Here is a 26,382-nt window from a genome sequence, read left to right as displayed (position 1 = left end):
AGCAAAGCAGACATTCTTCAAAAAAACTGCATCTAAAATGTACGAGGATCTCAGCGTCCTGATTGGACGAGCTCTGCGCCAACTCAGACCAGCCAGGGCTGATCTCTGCCTAACGAGCGGCGGTCCAAACGGACCACACGTCGCCTCAGATGGCGATCCCTGACCTCCAGCTTTCAGATTAAAACAGCGGTGATGTTTACTCCTCTACCCTGAAGGGGCAGAGGAGTAAACATCTGTTCTATGTTAGCAGGTAGATGATTTTAGACTCTCTTCTCATTTATAAACATGATCCGGAGGATCCTGCAGAGCAGGAGCTACACAGAAACAACATGCATCAGGATGCAAGCAGGTTTCTGAACACGTCTGCATGCAGGAGGAGGAGAGGTGTGCATGCATGAATGCTGCAGACAATAAAGTAGAGATTGATTATTTTATTGGTCAATTCATCTATTATTGTTTATCAAATATTCTAAAAAGAGAGACTTTTAATTAACTGACATTTCAAAATGAATGAACAAACTTTATTGCACATTTTACATTATTTAAACTTATAAAAATCAATATATGTGTCTATCTATAATTATATACATGTTATGAACATTTAAATATATATAATAAGTTTTAATCATAAATGCAACTTTTATATTTCTTGTAGATCTTTTTCTAAGTAGTTTATTATTTTAGCCAAAGGTTCCTTAAAGAAGACTTTTTATGAAATGAAACCAGGTGAAACTTAAAGTTTTCCACTTGATTTTTTTTATATTATTTTTAATTCCTGCTCTAAGTGGGTCGCTCTGTCAGCTAAAGTTCCGTAAAAATTCAAAAAATATCCACTGGACTTGGTTTCCAAGATTTGAAGACGTTTCGCTACCTCTCCAGGAAGCTTTCTCAATTCAAATGTCCGCTAAATGTCAGCTAAAGGCATACAATACAACAAAAGTAAATCTAAACAAGTAATTTTTTCTTATATAAAGTGCTGTTTTTCTTGAATTGAGGAGTTGAGACTCTTTGCCAGTGGAACAAAACAATTTATATATAAAAAAAAACAACTGCATTGTCTTATTTCAACTGCATATTGTCTAACTATGTTATTTTAAGAATAAAAAAATGCATTCCACTGGCAGATGATCTTATTTATCTGCTCAAATTAAGGGTAAATAGACTTAATTTGAGAAATTTGTTCGTATTTATAGATTGTGTTTTCAGTGTATTTTCGAGTCTCTATATTCCAGTTAATGATTAATCAATTACTAAATCTTGACAATTATTTCAATAATCGATTATTCATGACTGATCCAATTAATTGGTCCAGCCTTGAGTTGACATACATTGTAAATTAGCGAAATTTAAATAAACTGAATTGAATATATATGTGTTTATACTTGTTTCTGTTACCTATTTAGGATTGTTTTTGGGATATTTACTAACCTTCTGAGTACCAACAGGACAGGCTTTGGGTTAGATATATACTGGTAAATGTCAGGGTTAGATGCAGTAACTGAAATGAATGTAAGTCAACATAAAGAAAGAAATGCAACATGCAAACCACAAAGATACAAAACGTTACCTTAATCTATGGTGTATTATAGATGAACAATAAAAGCCTGGCAGCATAAACAGTGGAACAGGAATAGAACGAGAGACTAGATTATAGAAATGTAGAGTTCAGGTTTCCTCTGCCGTCTTTATGCTTTATTACTACTTAAGGGGGGGAGGTTTCAGCAATCGTAAAGTAATTTTATTTTAGTTTTATTGTGTATATTTTAGGACATCCTCAGGAACTTCAGTGTGTTTTGGGTCATAGAAATCGTAGCAATCTTTTCTATTGGTCATTTTTTGCAATCATCGCTCCACCATCGCAGGGGGACACCATCCCTGACTGGATGTTCCTCTGAACGGCCTCGATGGGGTGGGGGAGAATTTCAATCCGGATAGACGTTTCTCCTTGGCTCTAACTTGGTCCCACTGTGCCTCTACCTTTGTTATACCTTATCCAAAATACTAAATATAAGCAGCCCTTAAGCCTATAGCAGCACAAATGTAGTAAAAGCTCAGGATATCCTCCGACAGCAGGTTATCGCAGTGAGCTTGTCGCAGGCACAACGCAGATAGTTTTGATTTCTGGCCAATATTGAAGCCTAGCTGTGGGTCTAGATACGGCCGAGGCGGTGAGGAAGGGGGGGCAAATTTGTGCAACAATGGAGGGACATGAGGGCCAAAAAGAGTGGGGATCCAGGTGGAAAAAGGCTCCCAGTTTTCTCACGCACCTCGCTCTTCTAAGTGGTCCATCATCACGAGTTGTTTTCCACAATGGCGGTCATACAAACAAAACAAGCCAGTAAGCTACCAAACAGGAAATACGCATAGAGTAGAGAGGATGTAGATCTGACCAATCGGAGGCCTCCTGTCTTCGGCACTGTCTGCGGTCACCTACAATTTGGGAGAGGTGCAGCAGAGTGTCTGATGGAGGGATGGGGGGGCATATCTGCGTTAACTGCGACACAGAAGACCTGGTTTCTGAGTATAAATCAGCCTTTAGACTGCTGGAGGACATAGGGACCCCCATTTCATCATTCCATCTGCTTCATTCTATCTCTATTCTCCTACTCTGCAGAATCTGTTAGTTCAATCTCTAACGTTCTGCTCTCTCTGCTTTTTCTCATAGTAGCTTCATCTGGTCTGTTCCTGTTTGGCTGTGACTCCATCCTGGAGAGAAATATCTGCTGCTGCCATCAACACCTTTGTTTCTAGATGTTGGAGCTTGGCCTGTTTTTCAGTGTAGTCCTGTTTCTCTCACTGACATGGGAGCTGGCTCGGAGCTCATCTGCCTAGCTGTTTCCTGGACGGGGTCGCCTGTGGAGCTGTTTTTTTGTCTGCTTCTGTCTCCTTGAACCCCAGTCGCCCTCAGCAGATGGACACTCACACTGAGCCTGGTTCTGCTGGAGGTTTCTTCCTGTTAAAAGGGAGTTTTTCCTCTCCACTGTCGCTACAAGCATGCTTAGTGCGAGGGATTGCATTGGAGTCAATGAGTCGATGCAATCAGCTGGTTTTCCTTAGATAGAAAACTGAACAAATCTGACTGGATGATCTGGTTGAATGTTGTCTGTAAATTACCTTGAGATGACGTGTTGTGAATCAGCGCTATATAAATAAACAAGCTAGATTGAATTGAAAGCATCTTTAAGCTTCTGTCTAATGTTCCAGATCAGAACCTGCTCAGGCAGAACGTTGAACAACAGAACCAACATGCAGTCAAGTCTTTCCTACCTGGTAGAGGCAGAGGCAGAGCAGGAAGAGCAACATGTAGACGATCTTGTATGCGACCAGTTTCCCAGCAAAGGAGACCATGATGAACATCCCCCCACAAACATAGATCCAGTATTTGGCGTAGCAGCTCATCACCATGCCTCCCAGAACCTTCAGCACCGATTCTCCACCCGCACCCAGTTCTAAAGGCGAGACGTCACAGACAAAAAGGAGAAACTGTGATGGGGAGGAACACATCTATGAATCATGGCTCCTGAAGATGTTTGAGATTACGGAAGCAGCCACCAGGTTCCTAGTATATGGTTTCTGGGCCTCTCCTTTGGTTAGAAACATCTTCAACAACAGCTCTTTAATCCAGATTCAGTTACCTTTGGTGGTGACTTCCTGTAGTGGTGTCGACCGTTTGCTCTTTCTCCTGAAGTTCTCCTTCACGGACTGACGCACCAACAGCCAGAAGGTCAGGGTGAACAACAGCTGGAAGGACAAACAGACAAAAATGATTGAAAAAAATAGAAAAGTCTGTGAAGATTTACTTTACAGAAAAAAATATCTCTACACTGGAAAAACAAAAAACAAAATCTCTAAAAAAGTAATTTTTTCTTAAGTGCATGTATTATTGACAGTGTTGGGCACGTTACTTTGAAAAAGTAATTAGTTATAGTTACTAGTTACTTCTCCCAAAAAGTAACTGAGTTACTATCTGAGTTACTCCACAATAAAAGTAACTAGTTACTAGTAAAAGTAACTATTGCGTTACTTTTGCGTTTCTCGCCCCCGTAACCCTCACCGCCCAGCCCCCACCTTCTCGCCGTGTGTGTCCAAAGCCAGCTGAATAGAGCGGACGACAAAGACAAGAACCTGCAGAGAGTTTAGCATTTATTGCAACTCAACGTAAATGACATCAGGGGGGAACGCAATGTGAAGTTTTTTAACAGGGCATTCAGATCTGGTGAGTATATGAAATTAATAACTGGGGATGTCTAATTCTGAAATCCTGTGTGTTTGGGTTGTTATAGATACTGCAACATCTATCTATCTATCTATCTATCTATCTATCTATCTATCTATCTATCTATCTATCTATCTATCTATCTATCTATCTATCTATCTATCTATCTATCTATCTATCTATCTAGATGTATACTTTGTGTGTGACATAAAATATGGATCTCCATCCCTGCCACAAAGGCCATCAAATAATGTTAAAAAAAAAATACAGTAGGTTGAAAAGGAGGAGTATCCATCCATCCATCCATCCATCCATCCATCCATCCATCCATCCATCCATCCATCCATCCATCCATCCATCCATCCATCCATCCATCCATCCATCCAGATTTCTCCCTTTCATTTGATCGTTCACGCTCTCCATAGTTCTCCTGTGGCGCGAGCACAGAGCGGCTGTTATGCGCCTTTAGCGAGCATGCCCGTTTCCTGTCGCCTGCGCGGTGAATCGTGCCTCCTGCGCTGTGTGGAGATGCAGGGGAAACTGTATGTGATGGGGAAACGCAGCTCGACGTAACACCGGTATTTCCATATGGAAAACGCTGTTTAGCTGCTGGAGTCCTCCTGATTTCATCTCTCTGTTCGTGCTGCACGTTAACACCCGCCAGCAGAAACACCCACCTACCCAACTGACAGACGGAATCTCACTATACATCAGCCATTCTCATCCTCCCCTCTCTCATGACAAGGCGCGCACGAGTCCTATCATGAAAAAAGGTTCATTGTTTGACCTGAGTAACGCGCAGTAACGGGGTGTCTGCAATGGTAACTGCGTTATAGTTACAGTCAAAGTAATTAGTTAGATTACTCGTTACTAAAACAAGGTAACGGCGTTAGTAAGCTTGACCAGGACCTGGATGACTGAGAAACTTCAGATATATGAAATTGTTTCTTATCGTGGAAAATTACATATTTTAGAACATTCCTCAACTGTAGCTCAAAATCTTATTTTTTTTGCATTTCAACAGTATCAACTGTGTCCATTTGCTCATTTAGTTCTGCAAACTTTGCTTCAATAGTGGCAAAATGGTCAAACGTTTGTTGCTTTTTGTTTTCTCCCAACCTGGCTCAGACCACGGTAGCTACTAAATGCCTACATCACTGGTATGTGCTTTCATCATCATGGCCCCAAATTTCTACTCTGTAATGAGTCATCCTGTTCTCCAGCCAGACAGACTGACCAGAGAGGGAAGTAGAAGGTCAACTGGACAAAAATGAAATCTCAATAAGTCACTTTTTCTTAAAAATAAGTGCATTTTTTCTTGAATTGAGGAGGTAAGTGTGAACTTTGCCAATGGATCAAGACAATTTAGTTTTAAAATAAGAAAAAAACAATCACATTCAAGTGATTATTATCTAATTATCTTATTTTAAGGGTAGAAAAACTCATTACATTTGCAAATCCTCTTATTTACCTGCTCAAATTAAGGCTAAATGCATTTAATTTAAGAAATGTTGACTTATTTCTAGATCGTTTTTGCAGTGGGAAGTCATAAAGTGATTGAAGGTCAGACTTTAAAGGCGGGACAAACAGAGTTTGCCAAAACACGATGGAACCAATCAAATGGAAAGAAAACCCCTTTCAATAGAAAAAAAACTCTTATAGCAGCCATTTGTTGAAATCTTATAGAAATATCCAGGTCATACAACATAGACCTGCTGCATTCTGGGCAATTCTGGTGCAAAAGTAAACTAGAGCGTCCCCCGCTGTGATTTTCTGAATAGATCAGCACCTCAATCCATAACAGATCTGTTGTCAGTGGATCTACCTCCCAGACCACTCCGGTCTTCTAGTTCCAGTCTACTCTGTCCACCCAGAACTAGAACCAAACATGGAGAAGCAGCATCTATGCTCCAGTGATCTGGAAAAAACGGCCAGAAGACTGGAAAAGAGCTGAAAGCCTGAGTTCTTTGAAGTCGAAGTTAAAAACCCATTAGTTTAGAGCTGCCTTTGACTAATGGAGTTAAACTGTTAGCTGAGCTATTATTGGTTTAAGGTTGTGGTCCAACTGTTTGAGCTGCTTTACTGCCTGCTTTTATCTTTATTTGCTTTATTTCTATTTTATTGTTTTATTCATGTAAAGCCCTTTGAATTGTCCTTGTAATGAGTTGTGCTCAATATATAAATGTCTTTCCTTCCCCTATTGACCAGCTGTGTTTGAATCCAGGCTCGTCCTCCGCCGCCTTGGCAGCTTCAGCCATTAGTAAGTCTGTACCTTAGCAGATAAGTACCTTAGCAGAGCGAAGACGAAAACACAACCAAAAGCCAGGCACAAGCCAATTGATAGACCGAAACCAGTCGGGAGAAGAGCAAAAACATCTTTTCCTCTGAGAAAAGCCTCCAGAGCAATGTTTTGCTCTTCTTTCAGTGAAGAAATACTCTGTAATTCCGATAAAACTTGCTCGATAGCCACGCTAACGCTAGTTTCATCGGCTGAAGCCGCCATGTTCTTTAGACTGAACTGTCGCGCTTCTTGTTGCGTCACACCTCAACCCGCCTCAAAGCCAACGCTGATTGGACGTTCGTTTGGGGAACGGCTCCAAATTTTCTCCAACGGAGAGTCTCCAGACTGATTAGCGAGTGAAATCTTGAAAGCTCGCGAGATCAGGATGGTCTCACGAGGCTAGATAAGTCCCTCTGCTCAGTGTCCATGCTTCAATACAGCTAGGCTAAGCTAAGCTTGCTGCCACTCCCTCTCCTTCTAATGGACATTCCTACATGCAGCACCTCCCTCTGGGCCCCTTTGATGGCTTTTTTATCTGTGTGTGAATCTATCTAGAAGCCACCTGGGAACCATGAGTGAATTCTTCATCTAGACGTCACTTTTTTACCTAAATCTTCTAACAACCAACAGATAGAATGTTCTCTTCCTCTGCCCAAACCTTACCATAGCTCCCAGTCTCAGACAGGGGTACTCCGCTCTGTCCAGTCCCAGCTGTCTGAGGCTCATGGTCCCCACCTTGGTGGGCAGGATGGGTTCCAGGTCAATGGCCCAGACATACTGCAGGCAGCAGAGAGCCAGGCCGTAGAGCAGGATGAACGGAGAGCACAGCGTTGCTGCGTGGCGTCTGGACAGGAGACAGAGATGCAGCTCAGATTCTGGTTCTGTTCGGCTTCAGTTCTCATGTAGTAGCTCAATAGTTCTCATATTGGAAAGTACAGAATGTCCATAAAAACATTGTTACTATTTTAAATTACTGAACCACCATGCTTTAAAATCGTTTTGACCCAAAGGTTCAAATAAACTCTTGAAAGCACCAGTTTCCCCAATAACAAGCAAACTTCTGTCGATATAGACTAAGGCTGAACGATTTTGCAAAAAATCGAACTTGCGATTAGTTTTCACAGATATTTTATTTTGATTTTCCTTTGCTCCAACTTAAAGCTTGCAGATGTTTCATCACAGGCTTTCAGTTTTTGAAAGCTTGCTTGAAAGGAGCCTGTAACAATGAGCGGTTCTTAGCTGTATTTTTGTTAAAGATAACCGTTAAAAACAGAATCTGGTTTTGTAGTTTGGTTTATTTTGTTTTTTTTTCAAATGCAGTAGATTTGTTTAGGGTGAGGCTTCTTTCCTCATCTTTTTTTCTTTAAAGAATACCTTTATTAATTTATAAAATCTTCCTAAAAAGGAAACGCTTATATTGAAGAGGTAAAATGTCAAAGTTCATTTTGAAATATTAACCTCTGCCATTCACCTCTCCATGCAGGTGTGCACAGGGTTGCACCATTAGACAATTGAAGGGTGGGGGGTCTCATGAATGCGGTTTATCTGTTAAGTTTTCAGCATTTGTTTGGATTGAATTAAGATATTTCTGTTTAGTCTTGATGTTTTGCTGCATTGGCTGTTCATTTCAAACAATAATATTCTTGTTTTGCAGCTTTGTACCCTTTTATGTGTTTAATGGTTTTTTCCAATTTAGTTCCACCTCTATATAAGAAGCGTGTCTGCCATTGTTCTGTTGCTGGTGTGGTTTGGTTGATGCGCTGCACCAGAAAGAACTAAAAACCTTTTTCTATCGGCTTGGGTCCCACCTCCAAGACTGCTTGGCCTCCTGACAAGCATGTACTGTAACAAGGCCCATTGTTGCAAGATTGTGACGTTGCCATTAATTGCCCAACAGGAAAAAAGTGACAAACAGTTTGACAGAGGAAGACGTCCTCAGTGTCGATGGTACCTGGAACGCAGCATCCAGATGAGACACGCCCACAGCAGCAGGACAAACGTCAGCCAGCTGTGGTATGTGATGCTCCAAACCTGAACAACACAGAACAAATGCAACCAGAACCACAAAGCGGGTCAGCAGGAGTTGGACTGTTTGAATCAGTGTTCTGTTATGAAGGTTCATATCCTAATGAATAATAGAGTCTGTTTTATTTCCCAGGTGTCTGAGATATGATGTAAAGGAATGGATAAAACAAAATGTAGTGAATGTGACTGAACTTATTTTAAAATGAAAACAAATTTAGATTCTTATGAATACGATAAATTATCAATAAAAATATATGCAAAGACTGCAAGAATTTATAAATATGAATAAAGACCTGCATTTGTTCCTGGTTTTAACTCATGCAAACGTCATTTTGATGTTTTAGCTGAGAGAATAAAAGTTTAGAGGTTAGAAATTTGCAAAAAGTCCCAGATGCAGCTGTTCCATTCCTTACCAGCTGGTGGCAGTAATGCACCTGAATGCAGCCTTTTATCAGGGAGAAGAAGAAGAAACAAGAAGCATTGTCATTAACCGATCCGTACCGGAATCACGATCCGTACCATCAGCTCATTTGCGCGTGCGCAAACAGGATAACTTCCGGTGGAAATATTTCCTTTTTCTTACTTTTTTATTCTTTTGTATTTTTTAGAGGCATGGGTTTCTTTTTGTTTATCTTTGTATTTTCGTCAATATTGCATTTTCTAAAAATAAAAAAACAGAAATACATAAAAAAGTTCAATCGCCTTGTGATAGTTACTTTGACTGCTCTGAGCATGCGCAAATATACGTCACACAGCGTATATATTTAAATTTGTTTAAATATTTGATTTACTCTGTACTTAACTATGCACTCCAGCAGTACTGATCCCACAATGGATTCATTTGCTACCTTTCGTTACCTGCAGTTTTTCATTGATAAGGGAACATTTCCCGAAAATTTTGATTTTTATTCCAGAAAAATGACGTCAAGCAATACAATGGATTGAATTTAAAAAGCATCCATTTCTTCCTGAAAAGTCTTCAATATTGTCTTTACGACGTAGTTTAGTATTCTTTAATTATTTAAGGATATAAATAAAGTTTTTTCAGTACCGTAATTACATTATTTTTTTGGCGACCCGGAAGTTATTCTGTTCGCACAGGCGCAAATGAGCTGATGGTACGGATCGTGCTACCGGTACGGATCGGGTAGCGACAAGCATCGATCGAGTGTTAAGCTGTGCATCCATTACATTTGGTATTATTGTCCACGTTAAACAAATTGAATTTATGTTTAATAACATAATTATGGTCCAATCTTCTATAGACATGTCGTCTTACCAAATCTTTGTCTTTCTTTATCCTTCCAATGAAAAGAGACTGGATTATTTTCTGTCCGAATGTGATTCTTAATCAACCCTTAGATCTTATATTCTTTATCTTTTTTAATGTTAGTGATTGCTTCTTGTCAATATTTACATCTTTCCATCAGTTTATTTGCTCTAATTTACTATTGAATAGTCATAATTGATTTATTTCTTTATTGCTAATTTGCATAACTTGCTTAACAAAATGTTCTTTTTGGTGTTGAATATAAGATATTTGCAGATATAATTTGTATACATATATATTCTTTTAATGCAACTCTTTTATATCATTACATTTGTTCTATATTTCTTCGTGCTCATCATCTCTATTCTAATCTGTATTCTTAGGAGTCTAATCTTTGTTTACTCAAAAAAAAAAAAGCAATGTATGCAATCAAATCATTTAAGTAAAGTTTAATTGATGATTCCATTTCCCTCCCCTACCTATTTTAACCTTCAGGTGCGTCAGAAAAGTGAAATTTGTTCTTGTGTTTTTGCAAAGTTTACACTTCTAAACTTGCATTCTAGCAGATAAAACATCTGATGTCGCATTAATTTATGCCCTTTTATTATCTCACCCTATGACCAAGATTAGTTAATACCCATTACATCTCTAAGCAACACAAATTACCCATTTATGGATTCAATCAGTCACACTAAAGAAACAAAAAAACCATGAAAACCAGATTTCATTGAATCCTTTCAGGTTATCAGCTCAGCGCAGAGCTGCAGCAGCATCATGTGACTTTATGTGAGAAAGCAGGGTTACCATCATGGCTATGAGGGCACAGACATAACTCTGCTGCATGACCACCCTCCCCAGCAGGAAAAATGGGCTCTCGTTCAGTGGGCCCTTCGGCGCCTCAGGAGCACCTGCAACAAGGAGAACCCATCAGCAAAGACAGGAGTCGGGGGGGAGCAGGACAGTCTGGGGGCCTCATAAAGAGGGAGGCGGTGGAGACGATCCATCTCCGTCTGATGCCTCCTATCAGTCAGCCCTGACCCGCTGGAAACATGTTGGTGGGGGTGCAAAACGTTTCTTCTTGTGCTGGATTTACTGATTTTACGGATCAGAACCAACATTTCCACTCAGGAGCTGACAGGAGGCTGCAGACGGGGGATGACCTCATCCACAGGAAGAATCCGGATGCTGTTTCTGTACCTGACTGATGTTCTGCAGCCGCAGTTTCCTCTGGACCCTCTGACTCTCTGGATACCAGCGTGACCTGGAGTAAAGAAACCAAATATTTATTGGTTGTTGTTTTTTTTTGATACAATAAAACACGGCAGACATGTAACCAGGCCGACCGGAGAGTTAGAACTGAGTCAGAATGAAGGCCAGGGATTCTGTGGAGGAGATTCTGTCCAGAAAGATCAACCAGTGCGGTTCTCCTTTCAGCCAGCTGACTGGGAGAGTGCAGCAGCAGGCGAAACCCCCACCCCCTTCTTCATCTGACCTCTCATTGGCAGGACTTCCAACCTCAGGAACAGCATGTTCAGCCGATACCTGCCCAGGTTAGCTCCGTCTGTAGACAGCCTCTCCCTTGTCCCATCTGAGCCACCATACACCAGGGAAATAACTGCTCATCAGTCTACTGCAGGTGTTAACGGGATACCTCCAGGTTGCAGTATCATCACTGCATGCAGCCTAGGGATGGGAATCAGGAACCGGTTCCTGTTCAGAACTGGTTCTATATGTTCCAATTCCATGGCACCGTTTGGCAGTTCTCTTAACGGTTCCAGGCAGCACCAGAGCCTAGCGCTGGGCAGCACGAATTACGTCACGTTTTCCACGCAAGTTACGCACACGGCATTCAGTAAGCAAGTACCACGTGACCAGGTGTAAGTCTAGAAAAGCAAAACAAAAGCGCTCAAAGCGATCGAAAGTTTGGCTTCAACTTAAGTAAGAGAAAGCACCTGCGCACCCAACATGGCATACATTTTAACGAATGCCGTGTTTTTGATGCTTCCGGACAGAAGCTAAAGTTACGACCAGCATGGAAGGCGACTCTGGTGGTTAGTAGCTAGTTTTATATCACTGGCTGTGCTTAATGTGGCTCCTAGTGAATCATATGACATTTCTGGAATTAAACCAGTTTCCTACCTCTCTTTGGGGTTATTAAACATGCTACCAAGTTACTCTGCAGTTCAGGGAGTGAGAGAAAAGTGGCGCTCGTTTATTTAAATCAGGGGGAGATGAGTTTATTTCCCAAAATTGTACAGTAATGCTTTTTCATTAAACGGATGCCTTCTCCATTAGATTTAGATGACTGTGATGAGACGGGTAGCCTGGCTGCTCAGAGGCTGGCGGCTCCCGTTCACTGCTTTCTGTTTTCATCGAGGCAGAAATAGAATGTCTCAGCGAAGGTAGACGAATGTCACCGTGCACTTAGTTCATTTTTAACAGAATTGATCAGGAATCGGTGTTAGAAGCCATTACTGCACTAAATCTAAAGTCATTTTTCCTTAAAATGAGGAAGTCAGACACCTTACCAATGGAATAAGTCAAGTACATTTAAAATAATAAAGAATTCAATGTCTTATTTCAAGTGCATATTATCTATCTTATTTTAGGAGAAAAAGCATCATATTTACCTACTGAAACTTAGAGTTAATACACGTAACTTAACATGTTAATTTTGTAGATCACTTGCAGTGTGCAGCAGCAGAGTAATACTCCCTCCGGCTAAATTCCTCGACATTATGCAGCACTGAGCAGCCAGACGCTCATGGAGCAGTCTATAATTATGACATAAATAATAGCACAGAATAACAAAGACTTGTTCAGCGTCTGTGTTTAGGAACAGCCTCCTGGTTCTGAAACAGCTTTTCAGTCTGAGAAAAGCTTCAAGCGGTCAGATTCTGGCAAATAATGAATAAAACGAGTGATCTCTCCACATCCAGGCTCATCAGAAACAACATCAGTGCAGCTTGATGATTTTAGATGGCATAGAAATCAAACGGACACTCTGAAAAAAATGTTTTCACATTTTCTGTTTTACTTTGCGGGTGTTTTAAAAGTGAAGGGGTTACACTTTGGGCTTTAGTCGTGTTGGGACAGAATCTTAGTGTTCATCCGCTAGATCAGAGCCGTAAGTGTCTGTCAGGCTCTCTTGATATATTTAATGAGGAAACATGCCTTTATTTTATATTTTTAACGTCAGCAGGATGCTTCCTGACTACAGTCACCCCCTCTGCTTGCACTGGAAACAAATCTAAATCTACATAAGTCATTTTTTTCTTAAAATAAGTGCATTTGTTCTTGGATTAAAGAAGTAAAAAAGACATTTTGCCAATGGAACAAGACAATTTGCACTTAAAATAAGAAAACACATTTGCATTGTCTTATTCCACATGTATATTATCTAATTATCTTATTTTATGAGTAAAAATATTCATTCCATTGGCAAACTATCTCATTTACCTACTCAAATTAAGACATTTTTAAATAAAAACTGCTGGTATTAGAAGTACGGTGACTCCAGAAAGTTTAGTGTTCAGTGATCTTTCCAGCCTAATATACCCATTAGAGTTCATATTCAGTTTTATCACAGAATAAAGGAGTTTTTGGAGGTTTTAATGCAGCATAGATATCTTCTTTCTTAGAAATCTCCTCTGTCTTGTTGCTCTTTAAACAGTTTATCTTCTTTTAGATGTGGAGCAATGTTCAGACTTGGTAAAGTTTAATCTTTTCTGCAGTCACACTGCAAAAACCTTCTAGGAATAAGCAAACATTTCTTAAAATAAATCTATTTCCCCTTACCTCTCGAGCAGGTAAATAAGATGATTTGCCAATGTAGTTAACTTTTTTATTCTTAATGTAAGATAATTAGATATGATGCACTTGAAATAAGACAATGCAATTGTTTTTTCTTATTTTAAATGTAAATCGTCTTGTTCTATTGGCAAAGTATGTCACTTACCTCCTTAATTCAAGAAAAATGCCCTTATTTTAAGAAAAAAATGACTTTTTTTGCATCGCAAAATTTTTTGCAGTGCATGGGGGGATTGCCGTCACTCTGCCATAGATCCCCTCCCTCTAAAAAAAAAAAGGGGGCTGTCCTGGTTTAAATGAAAATTAAGATATCCAGGATGGCTGCAGCCTCTGAGCTTCATTAGATTCCCCACAGCTGAACCAACAAAGACTGACGGCTTTATTTCAAAATCTAGATAAGTCATCTTTGCTCTAAATAAGTTAATTAGTTCTTGGATTGAGGAGATAAAATAGACATTTTGCCAATGGAACAAGATAATTTAGATCTAAAATAAGAAAAACAAAAACATTGTCTTATTACAAGTGCATATTATCTCATTCTCTTATTTTAGGAGTAAAATTACTCATCCCATTGGCAAATTATCCTTTTTACCTATTCAAATCAAGGGAAAATAAATTTATTTTAAGAAATTTTTACCTGTATTTCCAGTGTAGGTCAAAGGTGTGTATACACTGCAAAAACAATCTAGAGATAAGTGAAAATGTCTTAAATTGAGTGTATTTACCCTTAATTTGAGTAGGTAAATGAGAGAGTTTGCCAATAGAATTGGTATTTTTACTCTTAAAATAAGATAATTAGATAATATGCACTTGAAACAAGACAATGTAATTGTGTTTTCTTATTTTAAGCGTAAATTGTCTTGCTCCATTGGTTGAATGTATCTTTTATCTCCTCAATCCAAGAACAAATGCACTTATTTTAAGAAAAAATTACTTAGCTAGATTTTGTTTTTTTCCAGTGTATCCATGCAGCCAGGCTATTGGGGCTGGTTTTTCTTTCATATTTGAATCAGATAAATGTTCTTTCAATTAAAGAAATGTACCAAAGAAGAATAAAGGTCACATGATTTGAGGAAAAAGCATCAACGCCATTGCTTAGAGTCGGGGGTGTGAATACTTTTGAAGAGACGGAGCTGCAGCTACCTGGGTTTCATCCTCACAGTCGTCTTTGGGTTGCCTCCATGACTTTAACTCCAGCAGTTCTTCTGCGTCTGAAACTTTTCTTTTTTCCTGCTGGAAATGAAAACACACCATTATAAAAGAAGGTTAAAGTTAAACGTGCTGCTTCTCTTCACGCATCCTTTGTAGGATAATACATTTAGATCGTCCTGCCAGCCATGGTGAAGCACAAATCTCTTTATGTTTTATTTCTTTTCTTCCATCCAAGAAAACATTTTCATTGAAGCAGAAAAATATTTCATTTATTAAATCAGTTACATTAAAATAAAAACTCCATCTGATGATGACCTTTCTCCTTTCTGTCACTGCATGACTTCACACTGGAAAAACAACCTAGAAATAAGTACAAATTTATTAAATGAAGTGTATTTCCCCTTAATTTGAGAAGGTAAATGAGATAGTTTGCCAATAGATAATAAATATGCACTGGACTGGAAAAAAAATCAAAATGTAGATCAGTCATTTTTTCTTAAAATAAGTGCATTTGTTCTTGGATTGAGGAGTAAAATTAGACATTTTGACAATGGAACAAGACAATTTACATTTAATATAAGAAAACACAATTGCTTTATCTTATTTCAAGTGCATATTATCTAATTATCTTATTTTAAGAGTAAAAATACTCATTCAATTGGCAAACTCTGATTTACCTGCTCAAATTAAGGGTAAATATGGTTAATTTAATACATTTTTACTCATTTTTAGTTTGTTTTTCCAGCCAATCAAAACAGATATTTCGTGTTCTATCTTTGCACGTCCACAATGATTAAAGGTTTAGCTTTATTTGCACGTCCATCTCACCAATCTCCACTGTGCTTCACTCTCTTGGCTCATCTAACTCACCATCCGCAGTCATACTTTGCTTAATCTCCCTGATTGCAGCATTGCGGCGTCCTTTGCATGGTTCCCATTAATGGGCCCCTGCTGATGCCTCTCCAGGGGGATAACATGGAAAGTCAATCTTTTGGTGTGAGCGGTTGGTAGCATAGCGATGAAGCTGTGGATACCTGGTTGGAGGCAGCATGCAGCCCTGATTTGATGACAGCTGCTACAGTGATGTAGAGCAACAGGAGGATCCCTGGGTTGACGTAAACCGGCCAGTCATGACTGTGATTGAGGATGAGGTCATCGGGCATGGAGCAGTTTCCTGGGATGATGATGTCCTTCAGACCAAACAGTCTGAACAGAAACATGGAGAAAGAAGGATCAGATGGTTCAAACGACACAGTCCAGATGATGAACAGATCAGCGAACATTCCCAACGTCGCACCAAGCAGCTCAGCTCTCTGAAATCTAGAACCACTGCTTTCTGCTCAGAAACACAGATACTAATAACCTGACTCCACCAGATGGATTTGCTCTGCATATCCATCTGGAAACCTTCCGTTGAAGTAATTTTGGGAAGGGGCGAAAATACTGGTTAGCTGATTGGCCTATGTTGGTGATAGACGGGCCAAATAAACCAATCAGATCAACGAAGCATATGACGTACTAACAGAGCGACGACGAAGAGGAGCCAATTGATAGATCAAACTCTTGCCGAAACCAGTCGGGAGAAGAGCAAAAACATCTTTTCCTCTGAGAAAAGCCTCCAGAGCAGTGTTTTGCTCTTCTTTCTGTGAAGAAATACTCTGTAATTCCGATAAAACTTGCTCGATAGCCACGCTAACGCTAGTTTCATCGGCTGAAGCCGCCATGTTCTTTAGACTGAACTTCTCGTTGCGTCACACCTCAACCCGCCTCAAAGCCAACGCTGATTGGACGTTCGTTTGGTGAACGGCTCCAAATTTTCTTTAACGGAAAGTAGCCAGACTGATCTGGGAGTGAAACCTTGAAAGCTCGCGAGATCAGGATGGTCTCACCAGGCTAAGATACTAAGGCTGGGAAGGATGGGAAAAACATTCCCAGCCTGGTGGCGTTCCGTGTCCTCCAGAAGGGTGGAGGATTTACCACAGCATAAGGAACAGTATTCACTTTGTGAACTACTGCTCTACTGTTTAAGTTACAACAAAATGGGCCAAAAATTTAACTTAGAAGCAAAAAGATTAAATGTGTTTGGTTGTTCCAGCAGTTTCTGCAATGACAGTAAAACGATTCTACTGGTGCTGTACGTTCTAGATCAGGGTTTCCACGGGTCATTAGAATTCATAAAATTATAATTTTTTTAATTAAGGCCTTAATTGGCATTAAAATTTATTAAATTTGATAATCATGGCATTTAAAATTCTTTATTAAAAAATACATTTGTAAAAACAATTTGATCAGATTTATTATATCAGATATAATATCAGTGGAACTGCTTCTGGTTGATCATAAAGCTGTGTGTTCGGAAAAGAAGCTCGAGGCGGAGAAAAAGCTAGAGAATGGGAAAATGCTAATTTCAACAAAAGTGGCTGGAAAACGAGGAATTCGGGACATGGCTGCAGCCTGTCGACGCTAAAGATGATGAAGGACTGACGTATTTACACAAGAGTTATGGGTACATGTTGATGGCATTAAAATGATGAGCATAAAAAAGCATTAAATTAGAGTTCCTGTATAAACCCTGTGGATCAGTTCCTCTCCTGGGATCAGAGCTAAAGTGATTCTGTGAAACTGAGGCTTCTACTCCGATAACGGGAACATTTGACCCGTTTCTCATCGATTTTCCTCATTAAACAAGATCCAGCTGCTTGTTGTCTCACCTGGCCCACAGATCCTGGGGGGGGAAGGCGGCCTGACCCAGCGGACTCTGGTACAGGTAAAGGCACACCATGTGACCCGCGGTGTAGAAGCCCACCATCACACACAGTGCATTAAATCCCAGGTGGCTGATGGGTAGGTGGCACGCCCACCAGGTGCACACGCCGATGAAGAGGAGGAAGTAGAGTGTTGAGAAGGCAGAGGGCAGCGTGATGCCTGGGGAGGGAAGTCATCATGAATTACAGGGTTAAACTTACTGTCACTAAAATGTAAATCAGATGTTTAATTAAAATTCAATTTAAAATACAGTATAAACCTTGAAGACAAACTCAATGTTACAGTAACTTAGTTTTTGCTTTGTTTTTTATTCAGTTGTTGCAGCTGCTGATGCTGCAGACAAGGAGGAACTCCTGTAGAGGTCTGTCATGCACCGGGTCTGGAGAAGCCTCTGACTGAAGACACTGTGTTTAAATATCATCGAAGTAGCTGCTCATTAGCTACGTTTACGTACAAAATTTCTGCGATGCGATGTTGGTAAGAAGTTCAAACTCTCCATTTCCATGGACACTAACTAAAATGATCCGATCATGACGTGCATGTTTAAATGATTTGAGCATGAGAGGATCTGTCTAGTTTTACACAATCGCTTTAGTAGAAGAATAAGCTGCCTGTTTTTTATTTCTTTATATGCACATTTATTTTGTGGTTCTTCAGTCGTGTCTGTTGACGCGTTTTTTTCCCCCACTCCTGACCTTTATTGCATAATCCTTTATTTTTTGGTGGTCATTTTAATTAAGGGCTCAGCAGCACCTCCAAAAACGGAGACCTCTCTCTTCTGGAATGAAATTTCTATCCTTTTGGACTGAATTAGATTAGAAACTTTAGTCAGAAATGTTTACACCAAACATTTCTGATCTGATCAGGACTTCTATAAGATAAAATATAACAATCTTCTTCACTTTATGAAGAATTCTTCTCTATGAAATCATTTTCCAGAGGTTCTAGAGGAGTTCCTAGAACAGAGCCAGCCTTCTTTATCAGCTGGTTGAATTAGCTCTGATTAGCTTTGATGCTGTTACCCCAGCAGATGATGGAGGAAATGATCAGCCTCTCCACAGCAGGCTGATAGATAATCTGCAGCATCTGAAGGACCTAAGCTTCCTCTAGAAGTCCAGTCTGTTCCGTCCCTTCTTGGAGACGACTACACAGTTGTGTCTCCAGTCTAGTTTGTTGTCCAGGTGAACACCAAAGTATTCCTACTCCTCCACCACCTCCACTTCTTCTCCCAGGATGTTAACAGGATTCATCTTGTTCCTGTTTCTTCTGAAATCTACCATCATCTCCTCGTTTTGTTGACATTCGGGATCAGATGATTGTTTCCACACCATGCCACAGAGCGGCTCACCAGCTCTCTGTACTCAGATTCTGCTCCATCTTTAATGCACCCAATGACTGCAGAGTCGCCCCAGTATTTCTGCAGATGACAGCACTCTGTCTGGTCCTGGAAGTCAGAGGTGAACAGAGCAAAAAGGAATGGATAGAGTACCGTCCCCTGAGGAGCTCAGTTCATTGGCTCTGTCCAGACTTCCACCTGTCTGAGGGAAGGCTTGTGATCTTCTGCTGGAGCTTGTTTTCCAGCTTTTTACTCTTTGCCTCCTTGCTTTCTCTTATCTTGACCTCAAGTTGCTTCTTTATTCTCCTCATTATTTCCCTGTCTACCTTCCTGAAGGCTTACTCTTTCTTATTGAGCGATTGCTTCAGATCACTTGTGATCCATGGTTTATTATTTGGGAAGCATTTCACTGTTCTGGTAGGCAGAAGTTGATGTAGTCAGTCACAGACTCAGTCATTGCATTGATGTCCTCTCCATGTGGCTGACAGCCTGTAGCCTCAAAACAACCTGCAGGGCTTCTTCAGCTTCCTGTGACCATCTTCTTCATCTGTGAGAATACAGCTACAACTTTGCAACTCCTGATGAAACTATTATTCTCCTAACTAGCTGGTAGCAGTAATCACCTGCAGGTTGTTTACCAACCACAATTAAGCTAGACAAAAAGAGAAAGAAAATGAAACCTAAACCAAGATGTGGTTTTTGGTCCAGGAAAGGATTCAGCCTTCTGCTGTGTTCGAATTCAGCGAATGTGTCCTCCGAGGGCCAGATTCATTGATTACATCATAGAGCAGCGCCAAAGCCTGTTCGGATTGGAAGACTCCTCCCTATGCGGCCGACAAATGCAGCCTTTATTTTCCCCATTTTGATGGAGAGGTTGCTTTATCCGCCGTAGCTTTGGGTATCCCAAATCAAGCCTGCTGCTCTGTGCTCAGAGGAAAAAGGGAAATGGCGCCGAACAGTGGTGAATATTGGAAGTGCCGTTTCATATAATCCAAGTGTGTGAATAGTTCAATCTGAAATTAATGAAAATATTTGTTTTAATGATTAACGAGTCAGATATGTGGTGGTAATGTTTGATTTATTGAAAGGTTTTATCTGTCCCTGTGTAAATGAGTTTGGCTGACATTTAAGCTCAGATTCATATATCTCTGCAGGGTGGGGACTACAAATCTGATATCTGAGATGACGGTACTGCTGCTAAAGCTCCACAGAAATTTTTTCAGCCACCCAGACCAGCAGTGAGAAGTTCAGCATCCTTTCTTTGCCTACTTCAGGTGTCAACTGTCATGGTTGCTAGGGAACACTGAGTAAGGGGTGGTGGAGGCCAGAGAAGGCTGGACCTTCTTGAATCCATAACCAAACTCTTCTGGCCTCCTCCTCTTGATGGACTTTGAAGAACCAGTGCAGGTAGATCGTGTCTTTGGAGGAGACAGCCTCTAAAATCAAATACACCCCATCAGTTGCTAAAATGTTGTTTTGAATGGGACTGAACAAAAGGTTCAGTCAGCAGTTCTATTCTTCTTCATTTTCTTGTTCAAAGGTGGTTGGCCAAAAAGGTTCCTCATTACTGCCACACACTGGGAAGGAGTGTAACAGCTTCTTCAGGGGGTTGTAAAATAGTAGTTTGTAGTTGGAAGTTTTGGATTTATACTTGTAAAATTAGTTGTAATCATATTTTCTAAACTTATATTTTTACAGAGAAACCATCTGGTATTATCAAATATAAATCTTAAATAGATTACTGTTTAATAAAAAACATTAAAAATTAAAAACATATTTTTATTGACATTTATTTTAGCCTATATCAGCATAGGTTAAAATAAACGCAGGAAGCAGGAAGAGCGTCACACCATGAGGGGGATGTTTAAGGCTGAATCTAAAGGCCACTGAAGCTAAAGGATCTGCTGCTAATGGCGCTGGTCCAACCATGAAGGTTTCCCTATCACTATGTGTTTTTGGACCAGTGCCCTGGTTTCAGGCTCCATCTAAGCTCCTTATTACCCACACCTGCTGTTTCTAACCATAGCTGAGCCGTCAGTGCAGCTAAGGTTTCATTTGGCCGACATGCCTCTGCGGCGCTTCGTTCTAAGTCTGAACATCCATGTTTGTGGCTACACTCTAAAACCTCTTTATCTATAATCACCTTTTATTGAATGTTTTAAAGATGCAGAAGCATGTCAGCTGCTAGCCTCTCATGGTTTAGTGAAGAAGGTTTTCATAATATTCTGCTATTTCTGGTCCTAAACCAGGAGGCCTTTGCTTGGACATGGTGTCAGTGTTCATTTGAGGTATTTCCAGTTTTGTGTGTGACAATAGCACCATTAATATGTGGATCAATCCCCCCCGCCATTGCTGTAGGGAATGTTTCACACTAAGATCTGTAAACTTAATGCAAAACGTTTCCTTCTTAGCAGACTTACAGGACAGACTGAACATTAACGCTTTTATCAAGTCTGTTTTAAGTCAAACTTTATATTCTGGCTGTTTTTGGTTACGCTCCTGCTTTTGACATCCAATAACTGGAGGATATTCTCTCTATGTGTGAAAACAGGCCTGATCTGATCCTTTCCTAGTGAAATCTGTGGAATCGACCGGTGTCCATCCCAAGAGGTCAGAAGGACAGGACTCTGCACACAAACGTCACATTTTCCAGTGATGGTGTGGTTCTGTTTGCAACCCACTCTGGGTCGGTGGGTCCGGTTTCCTGTCTGCAGACGGCCACCCTTCCTTTAGTGTCCAAACCTGCCGTCTGTCAGCGGTAGAGTTGGACCGTTTGATTAAAGCTAAGCTTTAGGCTGACCTGTTGGATTCTTAGTAGATGGACAGAACACATTCTTCTTTTACAGTGCAACAATAACCAAGTAATAACATAATAATAACATGATAATAACATGGTAATAACATGATAATAACCTAACAAACTACACTATATTACAATGTAACAAAAAAAACTTGGTTTAGTGCTGTGCTTCAGATTTTAGGCAGACAAGGTAAAGTCAGATTTCTTAGATTTCAAACCATTATTACCAGGTAAATCATATTCATTTCAAAGACTGCAATACATTAATGTGTTATTATCTTATCTATTAACTCTTATTTACATGCAGTGTTGTATAGTAAAGTAAAAACACTTCAGTACTGTACTTAAGTATATTTTGGAGTACTTTATACTTTCCAAGAAGATTCATTTTTTTGAGAACTTTCACTTTTACTTCACTACATTTACAAACTTAATTGCATACTTTTACTCCGATAAATTTTCAATGTTTGGTTTAGTTACTAAGTAATAACAAATAAAAAATAAAAACGAGCAAGAGAATTGTTTTGACCCCACCTACTGACTACTAAGCCGGGTCTTGCCTGGGCTTGTTCATCAACACCAAGAGGATATAGATTGGTCACTAGACACTATTGTGAAATCTTCAGCATAATGTTATCTGTATAAATGAACTTTGTTTGGCATTGTTTTAGTTCCACACGTGGTGCATTTAGCTTAAGCTAAATGTTGACTGTAGCAGGCTTTTGAAGATGAACAGATTTTACAGTTTCAAGTGATAATGACGACCACAAGGGGTGGTTAAGATTTGGAGGGGAAGAAAAAAGTCAAGGGCAAAATGTGGAGGGGATGAGGGGCTTGTGTTTACAAAGTGTTAATATTTAGTTAATTGGCCTGAAGTGCATCTTTTTTTCTCTGGTGTGATGTACACTTAATTTCAGCACTGCCTTTTTTTTTACATTTTAAGGTAGTTTTACAAAAAATGTCTTCCTCTTCAGATGCCAAATAAGCAGCAGTTCCCTCCCATTTATTTTTCTTTTGTAAAATGACCTGTTATGTGTGTGCCTTTTGTTTGTGAAGTACAGTAATTTACAGCTTTTCTTTTTTCTTCATGTTGGCCGCGTTTACAAAAGGGGCTTCAAACTGCACTCCCTCTTCAGATGCCAGATAAGCTTTCATTTTTTTTTCTTTTTTTGTAATGATGTCTATAACACTAGCTGTATGCTAACAGGGTGTCTAAGTCTATTGACTGTGCAATATTCTGTGCAATATGCTGAATGTGCAATATATGTGAATAGAAGTCATACCACTACCTCATACCACTAAGCCATCCGGATTGTACATATTTTTATCTTTTATTTTTTATTTCTTATTTTTATTTTGTTTTTCATTGTGTGCGATACATGTACACTTGCACCTTAATCCTTATTTATCTTGATATACTGTATATATATTGTTTATTCTTAATGCACCTTTTTCCTCCTTGTTTACACCTTCTTTAACTACCATGCCAATTTGTGACCAGTGAATTTCTCCGCTGTGAGATCAATAAAGCTAATCTAATCTAATCTAATCTAATCTAATCTAATCTAATCTAATCTAATCTAATCCAATCTAAGCAGTAATAAAACTTGGTCTAAATGTATCCTACACTTGGTTGTGTATATTAGTTGAAGTGAATTTAACCTTGAAAGTTTACCAAAATGTAAAAAAAAATGTCATTCAAACTGCACTACTTTTTACTTATACTTTTCACTACATTACTTGAGTTTATCTATTTTTACAGTAATTCTTATGGTACTTAAGTACAAGCCATTTCAGATACTTTAAGACTATTACTCAAGTAACATTTCAGTTAGTGACTTGGACTTTTACCAAAGTCATATTTTGGAGAGGTACTTATACTTTTACTTGACTCCGAGATTTCAGTACTTTATACAACACTGTTTACATACACTCACCGGCCACTTTATTAGGTACCCCATGCTAGTAACGGGTTGGACCCCCCTTTGCCTTCAGAACTGCCTCAATTCTTCGTGGCATAGATTCAACAAGGTGCTGGAAGCATTCCTCAGGGAGTTTGGTCCATATTGACATGATGGCATCACACAGTTGCCGCAGATTTGTCGGCTGCACATCCATGATGCGAATCTCCCGTTCCACCACATCCCAAAGATGCTCTATTGGATTGAGATCTGGTGACTGTGGAGGCCATTTGAGTACAGGGAACTCATTGTCATGTTCAAGAAACCAGTCTGAGATGATTCCAGCTTTATGACATGGCGCATTATCCTGCTGAAAGTAGCCATCAGAAGTTGGGTACATTGTGGTCATAAAGGGATGGACATGGTCATCAACAATACTCAGGTAGGCTGTGTGCTCAATTGGTACCAAGGGGCCCAAAGAGTGCCAAGAAAATATTCCCCACACCATGACACCACCACCACCAGCCTGAACCGTTGATACAAGGCAGGATGGATCCATGCTTTCATGTTGTAGACGCCAAATTCTGACCCTACCATCCGAATGTCGCAGCAGAAATCGAGACTCATCAGACCAGGCAACGTTTTTCCAATCTTCTATTGTCCAATTTCGATGAGCTTGTGCAAATTGTAGCCTCAGTTTCCTGTTCTTAGCTGAAAGGAGTGGCACCCGGTGTGGTCTTCTGCTGCTGTAGCCCATCTGCCTCAAAGTTCGACGTACTGTGCGTTCAGAGATGCTCTTCTGCCCACCTTGGTTGTAACGGGTGGTTATTTGAGTCACTGTTGCCCTTCTATCAGTTCGAACCAGTCTGGCCATTCTCCTCTGACCTCTGGCATCAACAAGGCATTTCTGCCCACAGAACTGCCGCTCACTGGATGTTTTTTCTTTTTTGGACCATTCTCTGTAAACCCTAGAGATGGTTGTGCGTGAAAATCCCAGTAGATCAGCAGTTTCTGAAATACTCAGACCAGCCCTTCTGGCACCAACAATCATGCCACGTTCTAAGTCACTCAAATCACCTTTCTTCCCCATACTGATGCTCGGTTTGAACTGCAGGAGATTGTCTTGACCATGTCTACATGCCTAAATGCACTGAGTTGCCGCCATGTGATTGGCTGCTTAAAAATTAAGTGTTAACGAGCAGTTGGACAGGTGTACCTAATAAAGTGGCTGGTGAGTGTATAACTTGAGTTCAGTTTTATAATGCTTTATTTACCCGATCATAAGTTCCATTGACTTTGTAAGCCATTGGTAGGTAGTGGCCAATAACAGAAACTGTTTTGTTGGAACCTAATGATAATTACCCAACAAAAGCCTCCAGTGTTACATAGTCACATAGGATTGTAATTATTGCATGAAGGTTATTATTTTGAAATTATATACCTTAATCTTGGGGTAATTACCCCCAAAAAGTTTTCCTTGTTACTAAGAACTATAGTGTGACTTGCTATGTTATTACATGGTTACTGATGTACTGTAAAAGAAAGTGTTACCCAGCGGCCTGCTTCTAGTTTTCTACCTCTGATCTCCCTGCAGTCAGTTCAAACGACACCTGAGAGAGTAGAGCTGTTAGCAGAACTTACCGGCCACGCCCAGCAGAAGGACCACCATCACTCTTCCCAGGTCCCGAAGAACTTTCAGCACTTTGACTTTCAGGCCCTCTGCCAGCAGCTTGGCTCTGGTTGCCGTGGAAACCTCATCAGGGGAACCGTTGGAGGACCTCTCCTCCTCTTCATCATCCGATAACTCCTCCTCATTCTCTGTTGTAGTGTCTGCAGAATCTTCTTCAAGCTGTTCAGGGAGAAGGAAAGATTAAATCCCGGGTACCAAGTAGTTCCTGGGGATTTACACCTGAATGGGAGTTTAGATGCAAATCATGTAGTGACAGGACCACTGAGGCCTGAGGGGACCCTGCTATGTTCAGGACTCCCACGTCAACATGTTTGCAGTGGGCCCTTGGAGCTGGATATAAAACATTGAGTTATTTTAATAACCATTATCAATTAGTTAAAGCTGGGGTTTACATTGTTACATTTTGGAAACTGTAAATCATATACCAGTCTTATGTTTACATTTGATCACAGTCTTTACATTTTATCACTGCTGTTTACATTTGAGCACTGCTGCACTTTAAAAATGGAAATGTCTTGAGAGCTGTACTAAATGAAATTTCTTTTTTTTGTGTAAAAACTGACTGTCTGTTCAGGTCTAACTCTAAGTCTTGTTAACTGGTGACAGACTGTAGACTAACTTATGTGTAGTTAGTGGCTTTAAGCCTGGTTAATTATCTGAATTTTATTAAGAAGCTCTAGAGCCGTAGTTCCCAGACTAGTTTGTGCTTGGGTTAAAAGCCACAAAACGACCTCCTTTAAAGCAGCACTGTGTAACTGTAAGCCACTAGGGGCGCTAGACCCATATCTTTCAGGTTTAGTGCCACCTAAAGGCCACTGGCAGCATTGCACAGTTTCTGCATGGAGCCAGTCTGGTTCTTGTTCTGGTTCTGGTACCGGACCACTTTGAACCATGAGATCTAGAAGTCCTGGAGTTCCAGTGAGAATAAAAAAACATTCATTCCTCTAGATAAAATCTTTCAAAAAAGGAGTCTGAAAAATCTGATAAAAAAAAAATCTTTCAATCAAAGAAAGGATTTGGGAGTAATTTATAATTATAAGTCAAACTAATCGATTTTAAGGGTTCATAAAAAAAATAAAAATGTTTCTTATTGGTCCAAGCAAAGACCACCTAGCAATGTAGAAGGATATACTAT

The 26,382-nt window shown here is 40.0% G+C and overlaps 1 protein-coding gene across 2 annotated transcripts in view; it reads right to left on the bottom strand.

Moving 5' to 3' along the window:
- Positions 1-26,382, bottom strand: part of piezo1 (piezo-type mechanosensitive ion channel component 1) — a 97,742-nt gene that overhangs the window by 30,007 nt on the left and 41,353 nt on the right. For both annotated transcript variants that reach the window (XM_038268088.1, XM_038268087.1), the window contains exons 5-14: positions 25,199-25,406; positions 17,466-17,679; positions 15,789-15,960; positions 14,746-14,835; positions 10,990-11,053; positions 10,597-10,700; positions 8,449-8,528; positions 7,161-7,341; positions 3,636-3,741; positions 3,268-3,449 (exon numbers count right to left, since the gene is read on the bottom strand). In XM_038268088.1, the coding sequence (XP_038124016.1) occupies positions 3,268-3,449; positions 3,636-3,741; positions 7,161-7,341; positions 8,449-8,528; positions 10,597-10,700; positions 10,990-11,053; positions 14,746-14,835; positions 15,789-15,960; positions 17,466-17,679; positions 25,199-25,406 (1,401 nt within the window). The remainder of the gene's footprint in view (positions 1-3,267; positions 3,450-3,635; positions 3,742-7,160; positions 7,342-8,448; positions 8,529-10,596; positions 10,701-10,989; positions 11,054-14,745; positions 14,836-15,788; positions 15,961-17,465; positions 17,680-25,198; positions 25,407-26,382) is intronic.

Source organism: Cyprinodon tularosa, unplaced genomic scaffold (assembly GCF_016077235.1).
Source record: "Cyprinodon tularosa strain WSP-4 unplaced genomic scaffold, ASM1607723v1 ctg692, whole genome shotgun sequence".
Lineage (NCBI taxonomy): Eukaryota > Metazoa > Chordata > Actinopteri > Cyprinodontiformes > Cyprinodontidae > Cyprinodon > Cyprinodon tularosa.
Note: the sequence above shows the minus strand (reverse complement) of the source record. Positions and strands in the feature narration are given on the sequence as shown.